General features: G+C 41.3%; 1 protein-coding gene across 2 annotated transcripts; it reads right to left on the minus strand.

Annotated features, from left to right (window-relative positions):
* Window positions 1–6,790: 6,790 nt before the first annotated feature.
* On the minus strand, window positions 6,791–24,399 carry sox1a (SRY-box transcription factor 1a). Of its 2 annotated transcripts, none has more exons than XR_013902475.1 (3): window positions 24,034–24,399; window positions 15,696–15,745; window positions 6,791–7,668 (listed from the first exon to the last, which is right to left on the minus strand). XR_013902475.1 is itself a non-coding variant. In XM_026145340.2 (3 exons), the coding sequence occupies exons 1-2, from the start codon at window positions 20,514–20,516 to the stop codon at window positions 15,725–15,727; spliced, it is 864 nt and encodes a 287-aa protein (XP_026001125.1). In that variant the 5' UTR covers window positions 20,517–20,937; the 3' UTR covers window positions 6,791–7,668; window positions 15,696–15,724. The 2 variants fall into 2 exon arrangements, 1 of the variants encoding a protein (XP_026001125.1); XM_026145340.2 differs by lacking the exon at window positions 24,034–24,399 and adding an exon at window positions 19,674–20,937.
* Between the last annotated feature and the right edge of the window lie 320 nt (window positions 24,400–24,719).

Here is a 24,719-nt window from a genome sequence, read left to right on the forward strand (position 1 = left end):
TATTGTGCTTTCTGCTCCAAAGATGTGGTGACTTTAAATTTGTAACGGGTATGAGGTAGATAAAGTGCTTGAAGTGTGTAGAATACAACACTATATGAATATATTGTTAAAATCTGACTTGGTAAGTGGACTGGTTCTTATGTAGCACTTTTCTAGTCTACTTGAGCGCTCAAAGTGCTTCACACAACATGGCTCATTCATACAAGCACTTTTTCCCTTACACCTAAGTACTTTCTATCTAAAGCTCAGATGAATGAATCAACTTGGGGTTCAGCATCTTGCCCCAGGATACTTCAGCATGCAAACAGAAGCCAGGGATTGAACCACTAACCTTCTGATTAGTACATGACCAGCTCTACCTCCTGAGCTACACCCACCCCAAGAAGCTTGCAGCAAGTACTACCTAAGGCCAACCTTACTTAGCTTCAAGGACCAGACTATTTTGAGAAGTGCTCAGGGTGGTATGGCCATAAGCTAGTAAACTTGGTTTTTTAAGCACTTTGAGTTGCCTGTAAGAATAGAAAAGCTAGTGATACACTAGAATCACTTACCAAACGGTCAGCTGTTAAGTTTGATAGCGTGTAATGTAAGCTGCCAGATTTTGATAAGGAATAACTCTGGTTCTGCTTTTGATACTGAAAACAAAAGTTTGTTTTAATCTGTGAAAATGTGCAGCTATTACCAGGCTGTAGCTATGTTCTACGTAAACTGTGCAGCAGTGTATCTGACTTCTTTTCAAACCTCACAGCAAATACAAATAATAGATTCTGTATTTCACAATGGGACGCAGCAGGTGAATGTCTGTTTCAAAGATGGGTCATAGCCTAGCCTAACGTATAGTGCTCGTATTAGTGCCCACATGGGATTTTAGCCAAAAACGCTATGAGAAAAAAAGAGCAGTGAGGTGTTGTATCTGCGGCTTGTGGCAGATGGAGTTCATCAGTGAAACTGCAAATATTACAAAATAATGTCGCCAGGAGTTCATGTAGGTCTATTGTTTTCATTAAAATCTGTAAGTGTTGCTGGATGTGTGTGCCTGTGCTCTCCTTGCAGGAGGTCAGTATACTCCTGCGCTGACTGACTGAGGAGGATTATTATGGGATTAGGGGTGTCTCGGTTACCGGGGTGAGATGATAATCACAGTGGCTGTCCTCTGATCTCGACGGGGATAGGAGTGTCAATCAAACTGGAAACACTCAGAGATGAGAGGTACCACTGCTGTGAGTGTGAACACGTGCGCAATGTGCTCTCTGAGCTGGGTGTTACATGTTTGATCACATGTGTGAATGTTTTGTGTGAATCAGCTGTCAGGTAAAGGGAAGTGGGGAAAAGAGGAGTTAGTGTTTTTTTTCTTTTTTTTTTCATCTCGCTAGAAGATGAGTGAATTTATGTTTTATGGAAATAAAATATGGCCCACACCTCCCTCCCTGCCTCCAGATGGTCCCTGTGGAGAGAGGGTGATTATCTGGCCCATCTGAGCAAGGGAACCTGAGAGTGTTGATGTTGGGTGGGCAGTGCGGTGCCACGCCAAGCCTCCTGTCCCCAGGAGCCTGAATACGATCCCCTTTACCTGCCCCTTGTCTCTGGTCCTCTCCCTCCCTCCTCCACCCCATCACCGGCTAGGCTTACTGCAACTCCCCCACCTCCTCCTATCCTCCCGCTGTCTACGCCCCAGGATAGACTTTCTTCCACCTGACAAGGCTTGGCCTGGATTACTGGAATACCTGGACAGGTAAGTCAACTGATGAAGGTGTCAAGTGCATCTATGTGTTTTTATGTTAGTTTGTAATGCTTAGCAACCCATCAGGAACAAAGCAGTAAACATCCACAAAAGAGGGTTGCTAAGAACTCTGCAGAGCACTTTGTTCCAAAGTCCACTTTAGTAATCCTATGAATAAATAACCAAGGGCCACCAGCTCGGTTAATAAACTCTTCCTCATTTTGATTTTCAACCTTTTACTCCCTCCTTTCTCTCCCTCTCCTCTCTCCATCCTACTCGTCCTGCCTGCTAATTAGGCCAGGTCTTCGGTTTCCCTGCCATGGGTGATATGAGTTTATCAGAGCTGCCTGTCAGGCTGCAGGGGTCAGAGAACGGTGTTGTTGGACCAGACTGCAGCTTGAGCCGTGGCACTAGCTCAGCCATGAGACAGAGAAAAGAAGCTAACGGATCAGAACTAAAAGAGATCCTATCTGATGCATTTTGTTTTCAAGCTCAGAGATCCCGCTAAAGGCCTCAGCAGAAGACAAAAAAATCATGATGGGACTTCTAAATGATATCGCAGCTACTGCCTGTATGTAACTGTTTCCTTATTATCACTGATATAACACTGAACTATAAGCACTAGACCAAACTTAACTAAATAAACCTACAGGTCATCTCATGCTTCATTAATGTGTGTAAATAAAAACACAGGTGTACATAGAGGTGTTTTGAGCACTTTTTGAGCTCGAGCACCAGTTTTCAAAAGCTAAGAGCTGTTTTTCCTGATTCTCATACATCCTATAAAAAAACTATGATTTTTTTTTGCAACACTTACTATTAAATTTGGCGTATGATTTGCAACAAACAGTGATTAAAGTCTTGATATGTCTTTTGCTGGTATTTAAGCAAGATAAGACAAAGATGAAAGGCTGATTAGCACTTCAGCTTCACTTTCTTTCTCCTTTGGTTAGTAATTAGTAGGTTTAATTTGACAGTTTTAGAAAGACTTTTATAAATAGATACTTGAGAGGTTGGCCTCTCTCACTGAACTCAAAACACAAGATCTTCTTAACCATTTTCTTCTTTCTTAATGTGATAGTACATTTTTAAGCACTTATTATTTGAGTAATGCAAACATTTAATCATCCATAGTCCTAATATATTAAAAGTGGACTGAGTTGACATCAGTATAATCACTGATATTATTACACAAGAGTTTTTGCTGTTTTATTAAATAAAGATGTGCATAAGAAAAAAAAAAACATTAAAATTAATGAGATATGTTTTAATTCATGAGATTCATTATGTTACATTTGTTATGGGTTTGTTAACGTATTAGAAAAAGAAACAGGTAATCCATTACTTTTGACTTGACATGAGATTGTGCTGTAGGTGAGAAGTTTAACAAAACAAATAATGATATATTACTTACCGATTTAGTCACCTTGTATCAGGCTGTGCCACATGTGCTGTTCTACTCTTTTTAAAGGGACATCCTTTATGTGAGATGTTGAACTATTAATTATACATCTGTATTTCTTTATCTTTCCCTCCTGCTGCAGATTACGAGGGTACACTGCAGTGCATTCAAAAGAGGGCAGTGTAACCACACATGCAGGGCTTCCTTGACGCTTGCCCCTATTTCCGCATCGCTCATATAAACAATATTAAAGCTTTAGAATACACCTGTACATGTAGTATTTTATATAAACGTTTGCATCTTTGCAAATAAAACCTTTCCAACAGCAACTTGTTTTTTTTTTGTTTCAGTTTAATAGCCTATTTGTCAGGGGCACAACGTGGGGAGAGAGAGAGAGAGAGAGAGAGAGAGAGAGAGAGAGAGAGAGAGAGAGAGAAAATGAAGTATGACTAATGTAATTTGAACAGACATTTCAACAGTCAGAGTGAAAAACCCAGTGGTCAAGCTGTGAGGAAAAAGCTGCACCTGGTAATTGCTGCAACACCCACTGACCCCTGTGTAATGTGCATCAGCATAACCCTTCACAACATGTAAGAAAATTGCTTCATAGTTAGTGCATTATTGTTTCAGTGATGGCAGAGAGGTTGCTTTGCTTGGCCCTGGGTGGCATCATTAACACAGGCTGGAGCAACGCGTTTAAATCAGATGGCATTGTCACAGGTGTAACTACTGCTGTTCATGCATGTGATTAATGTCCCCTTTTTTGATTAATTTCCTACGTTGGCTGAGAAGCCCTCGCATTTGTGATTAATGAACCTGCAGCCTAATATAATGTAATAGTGGCTTATTTTTTATTTTTTTTGTATGTGCATATGCATGTGTGCTCTCACTGGTTCCTGTGTGTGGTATCCCAGTTCAGTCAATAGTGGCAAGCGAAAGGTCGGGGTGGAAGAAATCATGCACAAAACCTGAAATTTTCTTAACAGAAGAGTCTGTCTCACTTGGAGCTGTGATAAGGGTAATATGCCAGGGTGCTACAATAAATCAGTTTTAAAAAGACAAGGGGAAAGATATAGAGAGCCTAGCATACAGCTAGATGAAAAGTTAGTGGGAGGCTGATACATAAATCCGCATACAATGATGCAACTCTGGTCTTAAGCTTCTGTGTCTGCCTGAGGGCTATGATGGGTGTGACCAAGATGCTGCAAACCAGATCCTCACACTCTTCTCTTTTCAAGAGGAAAAAAAACAATATACTGCTTGGTTATCCTCACTGTTGACCTTTTGATGTCTAAGTCAATATTGTGTCTTTTTTTTTTCACCACCACTCTCAGGCTTCTTCCCTCTCCTGCCCACCTTCCCCATATCCCCGGTGGTGACAGAGACGGAGGACACAGGGGTCTGTAATTAGTTGGTTGACCCCGGGGTTGGGTTGTGTGACCCCGGCAGCCGTGAAGCGCAGATCCAGCCTGATCAGATGAGTAGTTCTGAGGGATCAGTGGTTGAAAGACAGCCGCCTCCGTACCTCGGCCAACCCAGTCACACTAGCCAGCGCAGCAGCGTCGGGCACAGTTACAGGAGCCCGGCCAACGAGCCCAAACAGAGTCACAAACACCTGTATGGGGTAGACTACAAACATACAGACACATGCTTTTCAACATCCACAGACACCGATGGGGCTGCAAAACAGACTACCTGCCACCATTCAAGGAAAGGAAGGGAGGAGGGGGGCTGACGGGTAACCCGACCCAGGTAGGGGAAGGATAGGGAGGGAGGGGACGGGAGGTGAGGGAGGAGTAGTGCTGGCCCTTGGTCAAGTGCCTTGTATTCCACAAACAGGCCGCATCCAGTTACACTTTACCTGAGAAGCTGAGCCTGAGGAGAGGATTCAAAGAAAAGCTTGTGGACCTCCCTCTCTTTGGTGTACTTTCTTTGGCGAAGAACTACATTCTGATTTCTTCTGAGTGTAAAACCAGGGATTTAGTGAAAACAAAGGCCAGTTCACATGTGTAAGTGCTGCACAAACATTATAATAGCTGCGTTACTGTACGTACGAGCAAGACTGAGGATTGGTAAATGTGGCTCAGCTGCCTGCACTGCCTCCGCAGCTCACCACACTAATTAGAAGCGGCGAGATGGGAGAAAGGGAGAGAGTGTCATCAAGGACACACTGGGAGACGTTCACCTGAGACAGCTCAGTCACTGATGCTCCGGGCACATCAGTATGACCTGAACACCGGCACTGTTTGAAGTTGTGACAGAGAGAACGAGAGACAAAAGCATCTGGATCTAACTGTAGGCCTTGGGGGAATAAAGAGATGGGAAGAAACAGAGAGGAGGGAACACAGAGTGAGGAGAAGGAAATTCGCTGGAGAAAAATAGGCAAAGAGGACAGGGAAGAAAAGCAAAGGGAGAGCACTTCCCCACTTTCCTGTGTGAAAATTGAGGCCTGCTCTTTAGGACACTTATTATTTAGTCTCACTTTCTGTTACTTATCCCTCATTTGTTTCTACCTCTTTACCTCTCTCAAGTCATCATGTTTACACAAGCTGTTACTGCCATTTCCCCGTTGTCTAACCCTCTGCTGTTTTTCCTCTTTTTTTTTCTCTCCCCCCTCTTTCTTTGTCTTTTCACTACTGGTTGGAAATCTGGAAGGCTTGCTCATCGGCGCCAGCCTCTGTTAATCCCCTCCCAAAGCACCTTAGCAACGCTAGGAATTTAGAGATGCTAAAAAAAAACCACACGACGACAACGACAACAACTGTTCTTAACACTGGGCTCATATTGGCAAGAGTGGCCACATCTTGAGATGTGTGTGTGTTTTCCATAAGTAGTTCAGAACAATCTGGATGGGTGTGATAACCAAGGATCTCTCAAGAGTGTGTGTTTGTGTGTGTGCAAGTGCAGAACGTGTGGGTCTGAACGTGTGCACAGAGTGGGACTGCGTGTCTATGTAATATAGTTCCTATATAACAACCAGCAACCTGGTAATCACAGCATGTAGTCACCTGAGATACTTATTATCTAGTCTCTTTACATGTTCCCTCTTTGTCTGTACCACGGCACAAGCTGCACGCTGCTGGATGAGCGTTTGTCTTTGTGTGGCGGGCTGCACACACCTGAACAAGTCAATGAGAGGCTGAAAACGAGTGAAAGAAATATATAAATTATTACAGACTGCAGTGAACAATTTATGTTATTATGGGCCCAACTTTGATGCTAGCAAAATGCATTGATGAAAAAAAATCAATAAAGCAAGGTTACAACACTCACAGCAATTACGACGTCAGTTATTTTTCATTTATTGGCTTTGTGATTTTCACACATCAACACAGATCACCCCAGCACCTTTCGCTTTCTCTACCCAAAATCAATTACTTAGGGGCAATGGTAAAATAATTGAGGGCGCATTTAGGCCTTGAAATTAATACATAGTTTAAATGTTAAAACTTTTCTGTAACTCCTCACTTTGAAGTATTAATTTACCTCTCAAATTGAATATGAAAATAAATGACGGAAAGCACAGTATTTTTTTTATTCTCAGGCTGTAATAAGATGCAAGAGTTTATTTGGTATGTACTCTTTATCCCCCCCCCCCCCCAGCCATGGGTGGCTGTGTAAGCTAACAGAAAAAACAAACTGCAAAATGCAAGTGCATAGCACACGTCTATCTCATAAGATGACTTTTAATCCATCAAAAGACAAAACAAAACACACGGAAAAACCTGATAATAATAATAACAGTAGTTACTTTTCTAAAGCAAAAAATATGTATATTACATGGCGTATACACTCATGCACAAGAAAGATGTTAATAAGAAATTAACAGCATATCCAAACAATACATGTTTATTATAGGGGATTGTGTTCAAATGAAAATGACCTGTTTCATCTGATCCTCTGTTCCTATAGTGGCAGATCTTTACAAGGTTTCTTTTGGGCTGGTCAAACAGCACGTTAAATACACTTGAGGCTGTAGAAAGATTCATTACAGGCATTTTGACGGATTTTACAAATCTGAAAATGCAGCGGGTTCTTGGACAACATGCCAGCTGAGGGACTAAGAGTATTAAGACAGTGAAACTGGCTCCAGTGAAAACCACGAGGGAAGGAGAGCTGCTGCAGTCAATGCAGTTTCCTTTTGTGTGTGTGAGTGTGCATGTGTGTGTTTGTTTTTGCTCAGATGGGCAAAAATATGGGGCTAGGATTGTTTTGTTATCCACAATTTTAAGCTAAAAAAAAGCCACACGATCTGAAGTCATACACTTTACTTGGATACAAAACATTGGGTGACAGGAGAAAGGGGTTATGTAATTAAGGGGTTTCAAGAAGGTAGCATCACAGAGGAAAGAACGAGTTAATGGAAGAAATTTGGGGTTCTGACAGTTGCTGACATTTTCTGAGAGGTCTTTTCGCCCGCACCACCTATCTCCCAGTGCTCATGGTAAAGATGGCCTGCCAGTAAAAGGGATGAGAAGCTATCTGTAAATCACAGTCTCCCCACAGTGATCCAGTTCAGCTGGTCATAGACTTGATGGCCATTGTCCTGGAAGACAGATAGAAGCACAAAAACAAGGAGACAAACAGATATATGTTACTAATTTGTAGAGGATATCAAAAGTCAGTAAAAGTAAAGTTATTAGCAAAAACACATAAGTATGTGTATATATATATATATATATATATATATATATATATATATATATTATAAGCAGACAGAAACACATAGAGTACATGTACATTGTCTAATCTGATGAATGGTTAAATGCATAGAATATATATTTGCAGAGAAATTAATCAAATTTATCCCACACCTTAAACAGTCTGATGGGTGACAACAATCTAATGGCTGCGGAAACAAATTGAATAGGGTTATAACCATTAGGAGCAATTTATCTGTACCTCTCTGACATTTTCCGGTGACATACACATCCTTCACTTGTTCCAATCTGGCCTATCTAAACGACCCAGTGTTTTGATCACTTGACCCAGCAGAGTTCAAAGGGCAGCCGGTTCAAACGGCTATCAGTGCGCTGCAGGTTGCAGTGAGCATCATAAAACTGCTGTTTCTTATCTGAACTCTTTGACCCCTCATTAACCCCTCTCTACTGCTTTGAGAATTATCGCCTGCTGCACATTTGTCAAGGCGGTGAGAGTCACTGAGAGTTTGTGAAACACCGAGCTAGTTGTAACATTTATAAGAGCAAGCATCTTTAGCTTCACTTTGGCAACGCAAGGGTTTTACCGAAATGGAAACAATAGCATTGTAAGATGCTCGCGGCGCTAACATATCTATGCTGCACTGAGGTCATGTGGGAAGGGAAAAAAAAAGATTTCCTTAATACCAACTTGTGAGTTTTGACATCTTCAAGAAAGCTGTGCGAATAATAAAATACTGTGAAGTGAAGAAATATGACAAAGTTTTGATGTGCGGCAACCTTATTTGCATGATTTAAAGGATCATATTAAAGTTAAACAGCGGAACTTTCCCTGTTATAATTCAAGCCTGGATATTCACAGGCACCCAGAAACTTTTAGTGACAACGCATGAATGTGGCATAATGTAAGCGGTGGTAATACTCACTGACTTCAGAATCACAGTTTCAGCTGAGGCTGATGGGAATGCCGTTATTTAGCGTTAAATACATAATTTGGTCTGTTAATGGCACATGATGAAAAGGGAGGGGATTATTTGATTTATTTGATGGGAAATATTGCATATGAGCCACATGACTTATCAGCCTCACTGAAGGAAAACTCAGTACATCAACAAAGTCCTCAAGATACACTGGACTACATGGGCAACCTACAGATTATACCTACAGCAACTACTAAGCCATGGAAACCCATGTCACAAAGCTCCCTGTGCACAGTTTTTGTGCTGATGTTAATGTCAGAGGAGGGTTGGAGCGCTGCAGTTATCGAGTCAGTAGAGCACTGGTGATTTTTATGCACTATACGCCTTAGCACTCAGCAACTCCGCTCTGTGGTCTGCCACTTCATGGCTGAGTTGCTGTGGTTTCTAAATGCTTCCACTTTGCCATAATACCACTTACAGTTGATTGTGGAGTATCTAGGAGGGAAGAAATTTCACAAACTGACTTGTCGCAATGGCGGCATTCATTTACAGCACCAAGCTTGAATTCAGTGAGCACTTTAAAATGACCCATTTTTTCCACAAATGTTTGTAAAGGTTGACTGCATGGCAAGGGGCTCGATTTTATATTCCTATGGCAATGGAACTAAAAACACCGGAACAGAGATGTGGCACAATACTTTTGTCTATATAGCATACATTGTCTGAGAACCATGCATCATGGCATTTTGTTTTGCAGATGAAAATATGTTATTGGACAGCTAAAGTCTCTGACCTGCTGGTGCACTAGAGGAAAAGTCAGCAGAAAGCAACAAAAAGATTACGGAGAACATGAATTTTTTCTCAAAATTTCACCTCACTGCTTTTGTTAGACGGTGTCTGAACACCACCTGACATCGTCTACTATGTAAAGAGCATTGAGCATAGAGCATCTCTATGTGTGTCCAAAGCTTCAAAGTTTGTCTCATTGCTTTGTGGGGACCAGCTGGGAAAGAAGAAGCAGTGCTTCTGCATGTACATGCTTTTATTTTTAAATAAGACTTCAATCAACCTCCTGAAATTATAAGGTTCTGTTTAAAAAGAAAAAAAGGTGTTCAAATGGGAGAGAAGAAAAAACAAGATAATAAGTAGGCTAGAAAGAAAACAATATTATTGTACTCAAAAGTACCATTACTTTTGTATTAAAAAGAACTTATTAGAGTCAAAATGCTTTCGAGAGTTTTATAGTTTCCAAATGCTCTCTTAGTTTATTCCCCCACCCCCCAAAAAGACTCAAGGTTATTGCATATATTTAGTGAGGGACAGGAAGCCACTTACCGTGCTTTTATTAACATTCATTCTAAAATCCCCTTTTCTCTCTGGAGCACATGTAATAGTCTGACTGTTGCTGCCAAACAACACTAAGTTTGCTTGTCTTGAAGAGTCCATGAAAGAAACTCTTTGTGGAAGCACTTCTGCTGAGAGAGGGGGAAAAAAAATCTAACAGTAAACGATTCTTCCTTCAAGAGCGCAAACAGGAGTATTTCAGAGGACACTTAAAACTTATCATGTGGCCTTTCCTTGTTGTTGTGTTTGGAACAAATAGGTACTGAGGTATTTTCTTATTTGAGCAAAGCAACACAATGCTTTTGCCTGAGAAAATGAGATTAACTTTTAAAATATCTGGGGGTTTTTTCATTTAAAGAACAAGATTATTTATTTTTAGCAGCAAATAGCTGATTTTATTCATGTTAAGGAACAATTTCTTCATTTCAGAGCCTTAAAAACTTCCCTCTACATCTGTTCACCCATTGATGGATTATGGATTTATGTCAGGTAACAAGGAAGTCTCCAAGAGAAATAATTTCCTTGCACGGTCATAGTAAGTATGACAGGACCAATATGGCAAATGGGTAAAGTTGGGCTTAAATTCTTAAAGGGCTGTACTTTAATACAAATGATATTTTCTTAAACCCAAACAAGTTGTTTTATTATCTAAACCTAACCGAAGTGCTAGAAAACACGAACTAATGAGGAAAAAAGATATTGTTGTTATTGAACTGCAAAGTCCACATAGGGTGGAGGTCAGGGTTAGTGGATGGGTCAACAAAACACTTTTTTATTTCAAAATGCTCTTGTTTTTTTAACTATGTTCCTTAATCTTAACATGTTTAATATAATAAGCTTGATGAACAAGGTCCTCTGCATTACCATAATCCTAACTAAGTTGTTTCGTGTCTCGGCCTTTGCAAACATAGGCAGAAAACAGATGAACCATATTGCGCTCTAATGGGTTGTGTTCAAAGGAGTTAAGCTGGAGGACCTGTCACTGTGCTCGCCAAAGTAATTGCTTACATCTCCTTATGCTGCTGTAATCACTAAACAACTCTGACAGGGCAAGAGTCAAACAGTCAGGGAGACTGTAGAGCAAGCCAGCTCTTACTTTTATCCATTTTAGTTGTGGTAAAAGTCACAAAGTCACATCTGTGAGGTGAGAAAAAATTAAAGAAATATCGCTCTGTATAATGCAATTTAATTAAACAGAGACACAGTGTGAATGATTAAAAATGACCATACAGTTGAATTGACACTTCTTTAAAAGAGTTTAAAAAAAATTATATGAACACTATATTCTTCAAGAAGATGGGAATTTATTGACTGTATCTGACTTTTTAAGCAAAGTCGAAAGAATAAAATGCCTCCTGAAAGGACAATCTGATGAATGCCTGTAAAGGTTATACAAGTTTTTCTTTGGTCTTTATTTTTGTCCTAATATAGCTTCAACCTAGGGGGTTTACTTAGAAGTAGAGATGGCACGATACCACTTTTTTATGTCCGATACCGATACCGATATCATAAATTTGGATATCTGCCGATACCGATATGAATCCGATATAGTGTTTTTTAATCAACAAAACTGTTTTTTAAATATCTTGCTGCATTTTGTATAAGTTCATACTCAAGTTTAAAACAACAACTACACTAAAGCTATTCTGTTATACCTGTATGCAAAAAAAAAATTTCATAGTTCAGCAATACTGATCAATCTAATAAACTTAAACCTACACCATCCTCCCTATTCTGGTATTTTAAAGAGTACTTAGCATAAATATTAAGCAACCTAACTAATAGGGTTCCAACTCCCAGCAACAACAAAAATAAATAAATAAAAAATAGGGAACCACCCCTCACGCTCCACCTCATGATGCTTAATCGACGTAATCAACCTTAATTTGATGCAGTGTGAAAAAAAAAATGCACAGAAATCAATTATTTTTCAAGAAATATTAAATAGATTCAACATCTTTCTTCAACAAAATTGCAGACTGCACAGATGGTACCTTCCCAAAGGAAAAAGTACTATAGCTTACTAGGGTATATATATATATATATATATATTAGACTTAATAGTTACTATATACAGTAATTGACTTCTATTCATTTTACATCAAATTAAAACTTTGGGTGTCAGATAATTATTTATTAAAAGCTAGACATTTTAAATGAGAATAAGAAAGAAAAGTATGTCTTTGTGCCCCCTTTTCCCTGTTAATGCCCTATCAGCCCCCCTGGCTAAACTTTGCTAGATCCGCCCCTGCACAGTTACCAGCCGTCAGCTACATAGAAAAGATCCTCAAGTAGAAAGTAATATTAAATACATTCTAACAACAGCTGATCAAGCTTAAACGTGCTGCTGTTGTTCAGCCGCTGGTTTCCTCTTTCTGGTGCAAAATGGGCCAAAAGCAAACTAGAGACACGGACTCGCGACAGAAAAGCCGATCAGCTGATCGTTAAGCAGTTTCATGATTGAAGTAGCAGCAAGAAGAGGCAGTCGTTTGTTAAGCTTAACGCAGGAATGCTTTACAAACATTCAGAGATGGACTTACACACTTGCTTTACTTCTCTCGGGATAACTTTGTCGGAGATGAAATGCCGGGTTGCTAGCGAAGCTCCAAATGCTATCCAGACCACCAACAGGTCCCGCATGCCACAGCTGCTCTATCACGTGATGCATACTGCTCCGACTGCTAACGTTCTGAGGTGAGTTACGGCGTGTTGCAAGTTTTGTGAGGTGCTTTCGTGATATTTAATGGATCGGATTACATTTTTTATTTTTCTCCGATATCCGATCCAGTAATTTAGGTCAGTATCGGACCGATACCGATACGTAATATCGGATCGGTCCATCTCTACTTAGAAGTTGTCTGTTGTCTGGCAGATTTTGTTTGGGCCTGACTTTTGTGCCACTTTATGATCGTTCGGCAGTTATTTGATTAATTATCAGAGCACTGCATGCACAGGTGCTTGTGAACTAGGCCTTTACCCCAACGCTGAAATCTAACATAAAAGATAGGATAATTAATTTTTAAACTCTAAACCAATCACATTACTTCACTCCTACCACTAAAAAAGTTGTGCCAGTCAGAGTGGCTCGCCACATTAAAAGATTCCTTTTAAGTGCTGTGTGCACGGTGGAGAACTTCGAGCCCAGAAAGCATGGCACAACAAATCTACAGTCAAAGTGTTTGTGGAAAAGGTGAAAGCTCAGTCATGTCATGTTATTTAAGTATGTTGACACTTATTCTTTGCAACACAGTAATCCAAAAATATACAGAACAGTCAGTATACTGTATGTAGTTTTGAATTTGTTGCAGGTATTAGTAACATGACATCAATCCAATATTTCTAGAAATAATTCTGCATCATATTTTAGCGTGATTAAAATTGTATTTAATAATAAAGCATGAAACACTGCTTTTGCCAGAAAAGTTGAAAAAAGGGTTATGATGCACAGGATTAATGATCTCTGAGTCCCCCTTCACAAACTGGCAGGTTACTGAATATTAATCCAACAGTATGATGTGTTTGAAGCTTCAGTCTGGTCTCATTTCCAAGTTTGTTTAATTAAAGGTAAACACAGTAGATCATTGTGAATGATGACAGTTCTCAAACCAGAAGCTGTATGTTTATCATTGATGATAATTCCCTGCTGCCATCAGAGGGCAACAGGACAGGTCGTTTATTATATTATTTAAGTAACCCAAGGCGGTTTTTCACAAGTACTGACTGCTCTACCGTACTTCTGCAATGCATATTTAAATTTTACACAGTAGGAATGTTTTTTTATGTGTCTTGCATTTCTTATTTTGGACTTCCTATTTTGCTTGCCCCTGTTTAAAGAACCTGCTGAGAAACCCGGTTTCTACCAAAAATATCAGTGAATAGCTTCGCTTCATTTAGATGTAATCCCCACTTGTTTGCAAGTCTCCCACCTGCATGCCATGTACCAACTCTGAATTTAACAGAAACAGATGGAAAAAGCAGGTGTTATGTTAGTTCTGCTGCTAAAATAAAGTGCCAGTACCTGTGCAACCTAAATTAAATACAGCAACTGCCTGTGTCCTTGGATTTAAACTTATTCCTAACGACTTTAATACAGTTTGCTCCTGAATTTCTGCCATTAGGATTTTTTTTCCAGTGCGCGAAGTATCAAATTTCTACATGGCAAATAAGTCTCAGGTAGGATGATGGGGTGGCTGGTTTGGTCTTTAATATAAAAGCCTTTGACACACAGAATCTATAAATCATTTAACTCTATTATGGGAAACTGTTGTTAATTACACATCTCCTACTAATTGTATATGTTGGTATCTTTTACCCATTGCTATGAATCTTTGCCAGTCTTGACTAAATCATGCTAGCCACCTATACTGTGGCCACAGTGGAACATGATGGAAACACAATATCAATATTGAAATGTTGATATGGTGAACAATAGGAAAATGAAATTCACTGGTTGACAGTTTGGTCTGCTGCTGTCGTGGTGACAGAAACTGTTGACAAAAATGTAAGTCATTAAGACATTATTTTTTGTAGAAAGTGATCAAATGTATTGGTGTGATTAAAGAAATTTTTAACACAAGACATTTCAAGAGTTTTTTTTCCACAGGCAAGGCTGGAGGAGGCTGAGATTGTGTCTTTTGTAACATTTTGTAACATTCTTTCAAAGTTGGATTCATGAAACTTTTTTCAGATGGCATTGGTGAAGATGTAAAATTAAAAAAAAAAAAAAAAAAAAGAATACGCAGAAGAGGTAACGGTGTAGCCCAGATGGGAGGGTCGAATAAGCTTTAAAGATTTTAACTTAAAATTTGCAGTAGTTTCATAAATGTCACTCCGTGTTAGACTATTTTTATTAAACGAGAAGGGATAAGTCCAGATTGGTAAAGGGAGACTGCAGACTTGTGACTTTTGTAAAAATCCAGGCTACCATCTTGACTAAGAATCCTTAAACACTTTCATTCAGTGATGGACAGTGAGACCACTCAGTATGCTGCACCCCACCCCCTTAACTTGCATCTTCTACAGACTTATTCTTCCCTTTCTCCTCCTTCCTCCCCCCCAAAATCCCCGGTTCCTGTGGAGTGGCAGGTTTTGTGTGGTCCCCAGCACTGTCCCGTTTTTATCTGTCCTCTGACGGGTTACCCCGGTCCCCCTCGCACCTGCGCCGCTCCCAGGTCCCTACAGGAATGCGCTGGGGCTTGTAATCGCCTTTGTGGGGGCCATTGAGTTGTACGGCTGACTGAAACTTCCCAACCTCACAGCGCGCTGGCCGCTGAATGGGACACAGCGTGGGGCGGCTCTCCAAACCGCGGACCCTGCCAAATTCCTACAGTGGCGCTCCACAATCACTCCCACACAGGCCCCGATATACCGCCAGGCAGGAGGGACGGGGAGGGGTCGGGATGTGGTGGTGGTGATTGTGTGTGTTGGATAGACACATGGAAAAGTCTACATTTAGCTCCAGACAAGACGGACACTTTCTGCGTCGCCACTCCGGATGCACATGGCGCCCCCCCCTTTTTTTTGTTATTGTTATTGTAATTATTATTATTATTATTATCATCATCATCATTATTGTCACTTTGTGAAGCTGTTACAGTAAAGCAATGATTTGGGGTAACAATAAATGAAGAAGATGTATTTTAATATCTCACCTCTTAAAAAAAATGTTCCAGTGCAGATGCTATTCCAGCAACGGTGAAATCTGGAAAAAAAAAGCAAATAAAAAAAATGCGTTTGGTGGATGTTGTGAACAAAGTTTCAAAATAAAGCAATTTCTCATAACTTTTAGTACATTTGTGCCGCGTTTCGGTGCATTAGGTCTGTGTGCCGGCATATAGCGTGGTAGCTGTGGGTAGATAGAGCAGCACTGCAGGATTAAGAGGCAGCAAGATTGTTAAACATGTCAACGTGTAATTGCACGATAAGGCCCTTCCGAGGAATTCATTGGCCCAGTTGCTTTCTCTATTCCGCGCTAATCTCGCCCGGCACATTCGCTCTGTGCAATCTGTCTCCATAATCTTCTGTGACAGAGCGGGCGACGAGAGCAGGCTGCTTGGTAATTTTTTTTAGGGAAGGGGGGAGACGCAGAGAAAATATGCAGAGGCGTGATAAAGTGACGCTAATTATCCCCATTTAGGACAGGGAGTGCAAGGGATCGGGGCTTTACGAACAACCGAGTGTGCGCTGGAGCTGATGGCCTCCTAGCACGGAATATATCGGTGGCTACAAGATAAGGGTATCGCACGGTGGAGAGATTTATTGGCCAGCCAGCTGTACGTGCGCGCACTCACACAAACACACATATACTCTTTCTCCCACACGCGCGCGCGCGAGCGCACGCAGCAGTAGCAGCAGCAAGCGCCACATAGCCTGTATACTTTGCACCCTACACTTACCCCCTCTTCCACCTCAAGGTGTAATTTATTCGGGTTAAATTTGCCAGAACGCTCCTCTTTTTAGCCTGGCGATGCGCCGTGACGCGCTCCGCCTCTCCGGGCTTTCAGTGTTAATCCGCATCTCTTCACATCAACAGATAAGATAGAAACAGATGCAAAAACACACGAGGAGGCCATCCCCTGCCATACGGTGCACGCTGTATTGCGGAGATGTCTCCATAGATGCAATTGCTTTCGGGTTTTGGAATTTCAACTAATTTCCAGACATTGTTCCTCTGATTTTTTGCCCCCTAAAAGATTAATGCGCAGCCAGACGTTACATGCTTTACTATGAGGCCTAACAGGTTTAATTGACATACCATGCAAGTCTTCATCAGTGTGAAATAGGCCCTTTAACTATGTATTTGAGATTAATTGATTTTTTTTATGCCTAAGCAGGCATAAATTCCCCTCATTTGCATGTGTATGACTATTAGGGTATCATATGAGGCCTACAGGCGATAAAAACGGAAAATCTCAAAAACATCTGTGGCCTGTCTTCAGCCTAATATATACATATATTTCTTTTAGATTGATGATAATTATAAAAATGACGCGGGCATCTTATTCAAAATGCAGGTGTTTTTGTCAAAGGTACCAAAACCGGTCCAAAATCAAAACACTACATCTGTGAAATTCTGATGAGTCATCACCAACTCAACAAGCTACTTGTCTGTAGAGCTGTGACGAGTGGAAGTCAAAATTCAGTCCGAGCAACAGTTTGGACACTGTCAGGTTTGTGCGTCTGTTTTTCATCTAAACAGAGATTTTTCTCCTTTAATTACAATCACGGGTCGTTGGTTCACTCTCAAGTTTCAGTGGTTTTTATCGAACATGAAATTATTGTTCGAATCCCAGTTTGTGCCTCACGCACTTTGCCCACACCCCCTTTCACTTTCCTGCTATTTTGCTCGAGAGTAAAAGGAGCAAACAAGTCCCCCACCACCTTGCTGCTTCTCACATTATGGGAGTAAATAATTAGAATAAAAGCCAAGTAACATAGATTGCATTTATTTGTTAGACGAGTGATCAAGCCTCTTTAAGTGCCGGTTCTTTGATTAGCAAGCTGATGAAAATGCAGCTAAAGAAATTAGGATTCTTGTGAATCCCACCCTTTTTTTTCTTTTTACCCTCTGTCGCATTCTAGCTTATAACGTAGAAATCAATATATATAATCTAATAATTCACATATATTATCTGACATCACCATAAAAATAAAGCTAATAAGAGAAGTGAATGCAAGATGAACTGATGGTGCAGTTCGGGTGAAAGATTACTGACAACCCAGACTTCGATTTTTATCCCCTTATTTAAAGAAACAAATAATTTTATCTTTAAAATCTTTTTCTTTCTTTAAGAAATTTTTAGATAGCTGTTCTTTGCTATCCCTGCCTTATTCTTTTTTTATAGTGTGTTCAGAACAGAAGCTGTAAAATTGGAATTTTAAAAAAATGCATCTCAGGAGATCAAACACATGTTAAAAGTGATTAAATAAAAAAAGAAATAGCTTAATATTTTCCTTTAAAAAATGAAATACACAGTGGAGAAGTTGTTCAGTTTTTAAGAGCAGTTTATACTAAAAAAAAAATCTGCTTTCATCGGAAAAGAAATGAAATTCTGGCGCAAGTTTCCGTAAAAAAAATTGCAATTAGACACACTGATTAATATAATAGTAGAATAGATAATGAACTAGTTTCATTTAGAAATATATATATATTTTTTAAAAAGATTTAAGCTGCTCTTGCTAATAAAGGATTAAAGGATTCACATCTCATACGGTTTTGAAAGGGGAAAATGACATGTGCTTATTACAAATATAATCAAATTTCTATTCATAAACGAGAAGGCTTCGTTCATAACACTAACAGGTGGCTGTCATGCTAAATGTTCTTCTTGTGCGTTATGTCATCATAAGTTTTCAAAATATTCAAAATCAAGCTTGTCCTTTTATATTTATATTAAAGGAGAACGCGGGCCACAATCTGGGCCTGCATTGAATATTTAAAAAAATGTTTTCATAGTATTGGAGCCTGCGTGCTACTGAAATAGAGAAAAGCAAACTTTTTAAAAACAATTTATGGACACGTTTCTAAACATGAAACTTCAGCTTCTAAAACAGCATCCTGTTAGTGAAATGGTTCCCTCACAGCCCTACAGGCTGTAGCTTTTACGCGTAATTACGCACAAACAATTGGACCATTTAAAAGCTCGAGGGATCTGTCCACCAGCGTCAAAATTTAAATAGAAGATTTTGTTTTTTGTTTTTCGTGAAGACTTCTGATTCTTGTTACCTAAAACAAAACAAAACACTTCTGTAAGACCACTGTGAAAAATAATCAATCTAAGACGTTCTCTTAAGAATCAAAGCAACATCTTGTGAAATTTATTCAATTATTCTTCATTGCAATATCAGAGCTTTTCGCTCGCGGAAAAGCACTTAAATTACAACAGCGGTTGCCCGTCATCCTTTCAAATATTAAAATTATTCACAATTTACAAGAATTAGAGTGTTACAATAAAAAGAGATGATTTCCAAGAATTATGACACAGGCTTCTGCAAATGAACACAAATGTTTAAAGAAGCTGATTTTCCCATATCTTTTAAAGCACTTTCTTATGATTATGACACTTATCTCATTTTCAAATAACTTACAATAAACTCCCCCCTCCCCACCCCCGACCCCCAAAAATGATGAGACAATTGAAGCAAATCTCCCCAATGTGAAAACCTGGCGTAACCCTCAGCTAAGACTGTGAAATAAAGGACAAAAAAAATAAATAAATGATAGCACAATAACCAATATCTCAGCATCATATTTGTTATATAATTCCACTGGTGGCTATTCCAAAAAAAGCCGAGATGAATATGCTATTTACCCTTCATTTACAATATCATAAACATTCTGTACAAAATGCAGGTAGTTCTCAGGACCGGGGTTATTTTAGAAAAGAGGTAAATATTTGGTTATGGTTCGTTTGCAGTTTTCAATTATTCTATGAGTTCTAAATGTGTGTTAGCGGGACGGTCCCGTTCACTCCAGCCGTGGCGCTCTGGTAATGCTGCGGCAAGGCATGGAGTCTAGTTTGCATTGAGGGGTCCCCCGGCTCTCCGGTAGGTAAATACATGCTTATCATCTCTCTCAAGTCTCCGGGGCAAGGACCCCGTGAGTGTGTGCTGCTGACGGGAGGGCTTACACTCGGCTCCGACTTCACCAGCGACCCTAATGTCCCCATGGCAGCTGAGGAAGAGACGCCGGAGCTCTGGTGCTGCGTGTAGGTGATCCCGCCGTAGCCGGATGGGGAAGCGTTCATGTAGCTCTGAGAGTTCGAGATGGGGCTGTACTGCAGGGCTGTCATGTCATAGCGGTGCATGGGCTGGGGGTTGTGTGAATGATGGTGGTGTGAGTGGTGGTGGTGGTGCGCTCCGCTCCCCGGGTGCTGGCTGTAGGCTAGCTGAGCCTCCTGCATCATCGCTGCGGCCGCCGCGGCAGCAGCCACCTGCCCCGAGTACGCACCGTTCGCCCAGCCGTTCATGTGCGCGTAGCCGGAGCTGGCGGAACCTCCGTGACCTCCGGGGCTCTCCAACCTCTGCCCGACCCCGGATGAACCCATGCCAACCCCTAAACCAACTCCACCGCCACCGCTCGGCCCAGAAAGAAGTCCACCAGCAAGGGAATATTTGTCCTTTTTCAGCAATGTCTTGGTCTTCCGTCTTGGTCGGTACTTGTAATCCGGATGCTCCTTCATGTGCATGGCTCGCAACCGTTTAGCCTCGTCGATGAATGGACGCTTTTCAGCCTCGGACATCAGCTTCCACTCGGCGCCCAGCCGCTTGCTAATTTCAGAGTTGTGCATTTTGGGGTTCTCCTGCGCCATCTTTCTCCGCTGCCCACGGGACCACACCATGAACGCGTTCATAGGTCTCTTCACCCGCTCCTGATTCGCTTTCGACCCGCTATTCGGCCCCGTTTGCCCCGTCGTCGTGTTCGTTTGGGGGCCGGGGGAATGAAGGTCAGTTTCCATCATCATGCTATACATTCACCTGGTTTTTAAACTTCGCCACCAACAGAGAAAAAACAAGTCACTTTCACAACAGGTCAGGCGCACACAGGTACGGGTGCGCTCGAGATGACTGGGCTACAAAATTAATATTCTACCCCAAATTGAAATAAACACGTGATGAAAATTAATCCGAAAAGGCATATAAAATGTTCTCCAACCAGCAGTTCGCCCTGTTTTCGCCTGGGCTGGTTCACATCCACTGTGATAGAATGCGCATTTGAGCCACTTTTCCTGTCGGAGTTGAGAAGTTGGTTAAAGCGGCGGCCATATGATGAGCACTGACAGCGGTTAAATGAGCCACAAGCGGCCAATGAGGCTCTAGCAGCGGAATGATTTGCATGGCGTTTGGTCAGGTGACTAGAGGACCATAGAGGAAGAACACACCGGAGGAGGAGGAGGAGGAGAATGAGGAGGGAGAAAGGAGGGTCAATCCCACAAATAGCACGAGGCATTTGAAATTTCCAAACACGCTCTCGGAGACTTCATCCACAAAAATAACGAAGATTTGTTAGCACTGATGTAGCGGCCAAACAGTGGGTGCAGTCTGTGATTAGGATGAGTCAAACATCTCAATTTATTTATATTTAAAAAAAATAGGTTAGACTATGGCTGCTGATTTTTTTTTTAAAGAAGGAAGAAATCAGACAGCTTATAAATTAGGAAGCATAAAAGTGTGGGTAAAATTCTTTTTTACCTTCAACTTTCTTCCCAGATTTGACATTGAAAAGACACTTCCTCTCCTATTTAACAAGTTATTCTCACATTCGCAACGCGCACTAGAAGCCTGGGCCTCACTATATTTATGCACAGGATTTGCAATACACTCTGCCCCCAAACTAGTCTCAGACGACTTGATGCTGAGCAAGCGCCTCAGATATCAAATTTTAAACCATCTCTCTCCCTCGCCTGTGCCCCCTTACCCCCACCCCCTCCTCCTTCCAGGTATGTAATTAAGGTTTGAAGTAATAGCAGGTGTCAGATAGAGAAATTAAGCGCATTTATAGCTGAAAACTATTTGAAAGAGATTTGGTTAAAAGAAAACTCTTGGTCTGAGAGACGAAGCCCAAGAGGATGGATAGTCGTATAATGACGTGAAATTGCCGGGGCAAAGAGCCATTATCGCCGTCTGCTGGTGATGGTGAATGAGTCCTGGCCACGCGCCCGCGTGCAGCTATAGATGAAAAGAAATACTACACGTAAACTGTCATTTTAGTGGATATGTTGTGGGTCTGTTAACGCCTCTTATTTAACATCCAGTCAGGTATTCCGTTTGTTAAAAAAAAAAAAATACACGAGAGGGGAAAGCGGTCTGTGTCTTCGAGTCCGCGCATATATAATCCAGATTTCACAGCTGACCTCCCCTGAAAAGCCCAATCAACCTCTAATTGAAAGGGAAAACGAAATACCACTTCCCGCGGCGAGACTAACGATTTAATCATTCTATCGTTCTTTTGCTGTTTTTATTTTAATTGGAGCTTAGCTTGATATGGTTCTCTGTTTAGGACCAGAGGGAGCGAGATCACTCGGACGGATCCGGGCGTTTTTGGTGATAGGGTTAACTTGATGTCACGGTGGTCAATAAACGGTTACAGCGGTCCAGGCAAACGTGGCTTAAGGCCCGAGGGAGATGGCAATGTAATGATGACACCCGGAGAGCTTTGGGGAGGTGAGTGCGAGTGAAGCGATCACACACACGCACTCATAAAAAGAAAAAGAAAATAAGAAACCAATTCTTGTCTCATTATACAGATACAGCGATTTGTCAGTATCTGCTCAATATTAAAAGTCTAATTCATAAAAACATTTAACCTTCTTTTTTCTTTTTATTTAAACATATTTTTAACTAAATAGTGTAAGCACACATATAACACCGCTAATATTAAACCGGCCTATTAATAAATGTATTAAATACATTTTCATGCTTTTCAGATTTCTTAAACCTGCCTGGACCCTGCCCTGACACGACTCTGCTTTAATTCACACCAGTGCTGCAATGCATCAATGCATCTCCAGCAGTTATTTTAAAAAAGTCGACATCCTGATGAAAAGATTAGAATTGTTATCGTTAGCTTTCTTAAATAGCCAATAGTAAGAGAAAATATGACTTCTACTATTACTGTCACTCTTGTTAGAATCATACTATTATTGTCGTTATTTATTCTCCGTGCTGAGTGTCTTTAGGCTTGTACGCACAGGATTAGCCTTTACAGTGACATTGGGACCCTGGTGGCCCCTGTTTACTTTCTCTGTCATTCCCCGTCAGTCACTCCTCTTTTAACAAACCTCCTTTCAAACCTCCTCGCTCCTTTTGTGCGCGGCCTTTGTGACGGGTTGTGTGCGCACTGTGATGATGGTGCGCGACTGGGGCCAAGGGTCAAAGCGGTTATCCAACCCTCCCACCCTCCATGGCCACAAGAAAATAAAAAATATATATAAATAAGTGAACAATTTTAAATAAATACACACAGCTTGCGTGCCGACTCCTCGAGCGCAGCGGCCAGCGGGTGCTATTATGCTTTTTATTTTATTTTTTTTATTTTACTCTGCGTCCAGGAATCAGTCCCACGCAAAGGAACCCCTTAATTAAACAAAAAAATAAATAAATAAATCTTTTGACCGATTATATCTGGCTTCCTCCCTTTCATCATCATCTTCTTCTTCTTTTTTTCTTTTTTTACCCCTTGATGCAGTTAACCTGAGCGGGGACAGCGTTTTTACACGGCTGTGGCTGTGCCCGAGCAGTGCACAAGAGCCGGCGCTCGTGTAACTGGGTGGCGTTAGTTTTAAGGAAGTAAAAGGAGTCCTGAACACCAAGGACACAAAACGTGGAGCTAATTATTCAAACGAGTTTAAGAGACAAAGCATCTGCTCCTTAGCCTTAAATTACACATCCTAAATCTAAAGATGTGACGGTCAGCCCCCCCGCCCCCGCCCTCCCCACAACCTACGGAAAAGTAGAAACACCAAGACAAACATAGAGTCCTGAGTGAAAACAGGCTGCCCCTGGATAGTCTAATGCGTCCCCTCGTATTTTACACCATCAAACAGTTATTCTTGTTTACGGCGAAACAAATGTAGGCGCCAGCGAACCTCATCCGATCTTCTTCCCTCGGAAAAATCTAACTGAGCTGGTTGAAGAGCAACTTGTAGGATCATGAAGCCACAGTGTGAGCTTTGCGCAGCCCCTTGTGGAGCTCACTTGTTCCAAAATAAAACGACAGCCTCCAGCTGGAAACACATATTATCTGCACTGCACTGAACACAGACGCTCCGAAATAAAGGCTGTCAACAAGACATTTATTTCAGCAAGCGGAAACGCCGAATTCAGAAAGCGTTCAAATTCGCTTCACTCTGTTAATATTATAACAATTTTGAGAATTAATTCCACCACGCGTTAAAAAGGCGATTTTACGCACAACAGACAGTTTAACTACAGATTAGATGTATATAAAAATGACTTTCTTGCGTAAGGAATTGTAATATGCAAACTTACGCATGTCCCCCTCGTTCCCTCTACTCCAGACAAAGTGGGAAGAATTCTCCCTCCATGCTCCTAAAGCCGTCCTAAACCCCTCCAAAGCTTCATGTAAGACCGCTACTCCCACTACAATCTGGCCGCTCGAGTGCCAAGGCCATCCGTGCCCGGTGCCCAAACCCACCACTCAACACACACTGAGGGGCAGAGACAAGAAGAAATGACATTTATTATACACTCTAAAAAAGACAATTCCAAGTTATTGTTTCTCTCTGCAAAAAGGGGGCTTGCTTCTAACATAATGAAGCGTCTTTTGTGTGGCACAGAACAATACAAAACAAGTATTCTAATAAATAGCCACTTTTTTGTGTGTGTGATGGTGGGGGGAGAGGAGTGTGTGTGTGTGTGTGTGTGTGTGTGTGTGTGTGTGTGTGTGTGTGTGTGTGTGTGTGTGTGTGTGTGTGTGTGGAGGGGGGAGGGGGGGTGCTCTCCAGGATGAATGGGCTGGAGCGGCGGGGTTCTGAAAGGCAGCTGTGCCGCATTCGGAGAGGAGGGGCGAGGACTTGGCGAGGAGCCCCCGCACCCCCTTCGCCTCCTCCTGGATACTGACTCCCATTACTGATCCTGGAACAGAAAAGGACGCAAAGGTGGGGGGGAGGAAAAGGGGTGGGGAGGGGTCGGTATTGACTTTGGAGGCTGTTTTT

Source organism: Astatotilapia calliptera, chromosome 16 (genome assembly GCF_964374335.1).
Source record: "Astatotilapia calliptera chromosome 16, fAstCal68.1, whole genome shotgun sequence".
NCBI lineage: Eukaryota > Metazoa > Chordata > Actinopteri > Cichliformes > Cichlidae > Astatotilapia > Astatotilapia calliptera.

Bases quoted from the DNA above. Each gene is read 5' to 3' on its own strand.
- sox1a (XM_026145340.2), bottom strand. From the start codon at position 20,516: ATGTATAGCATGATGATGGAAACTGACCTTCATTCCCCCGGCCCCCAA. The intron at 15,746-19,673 runs GTAAGCCCTCCC...TTTTTTTTCCAG, and splicing joins TGGTGAAGTCGGAGCCGAGT to ATTTCACCGTTGCTGGAATA.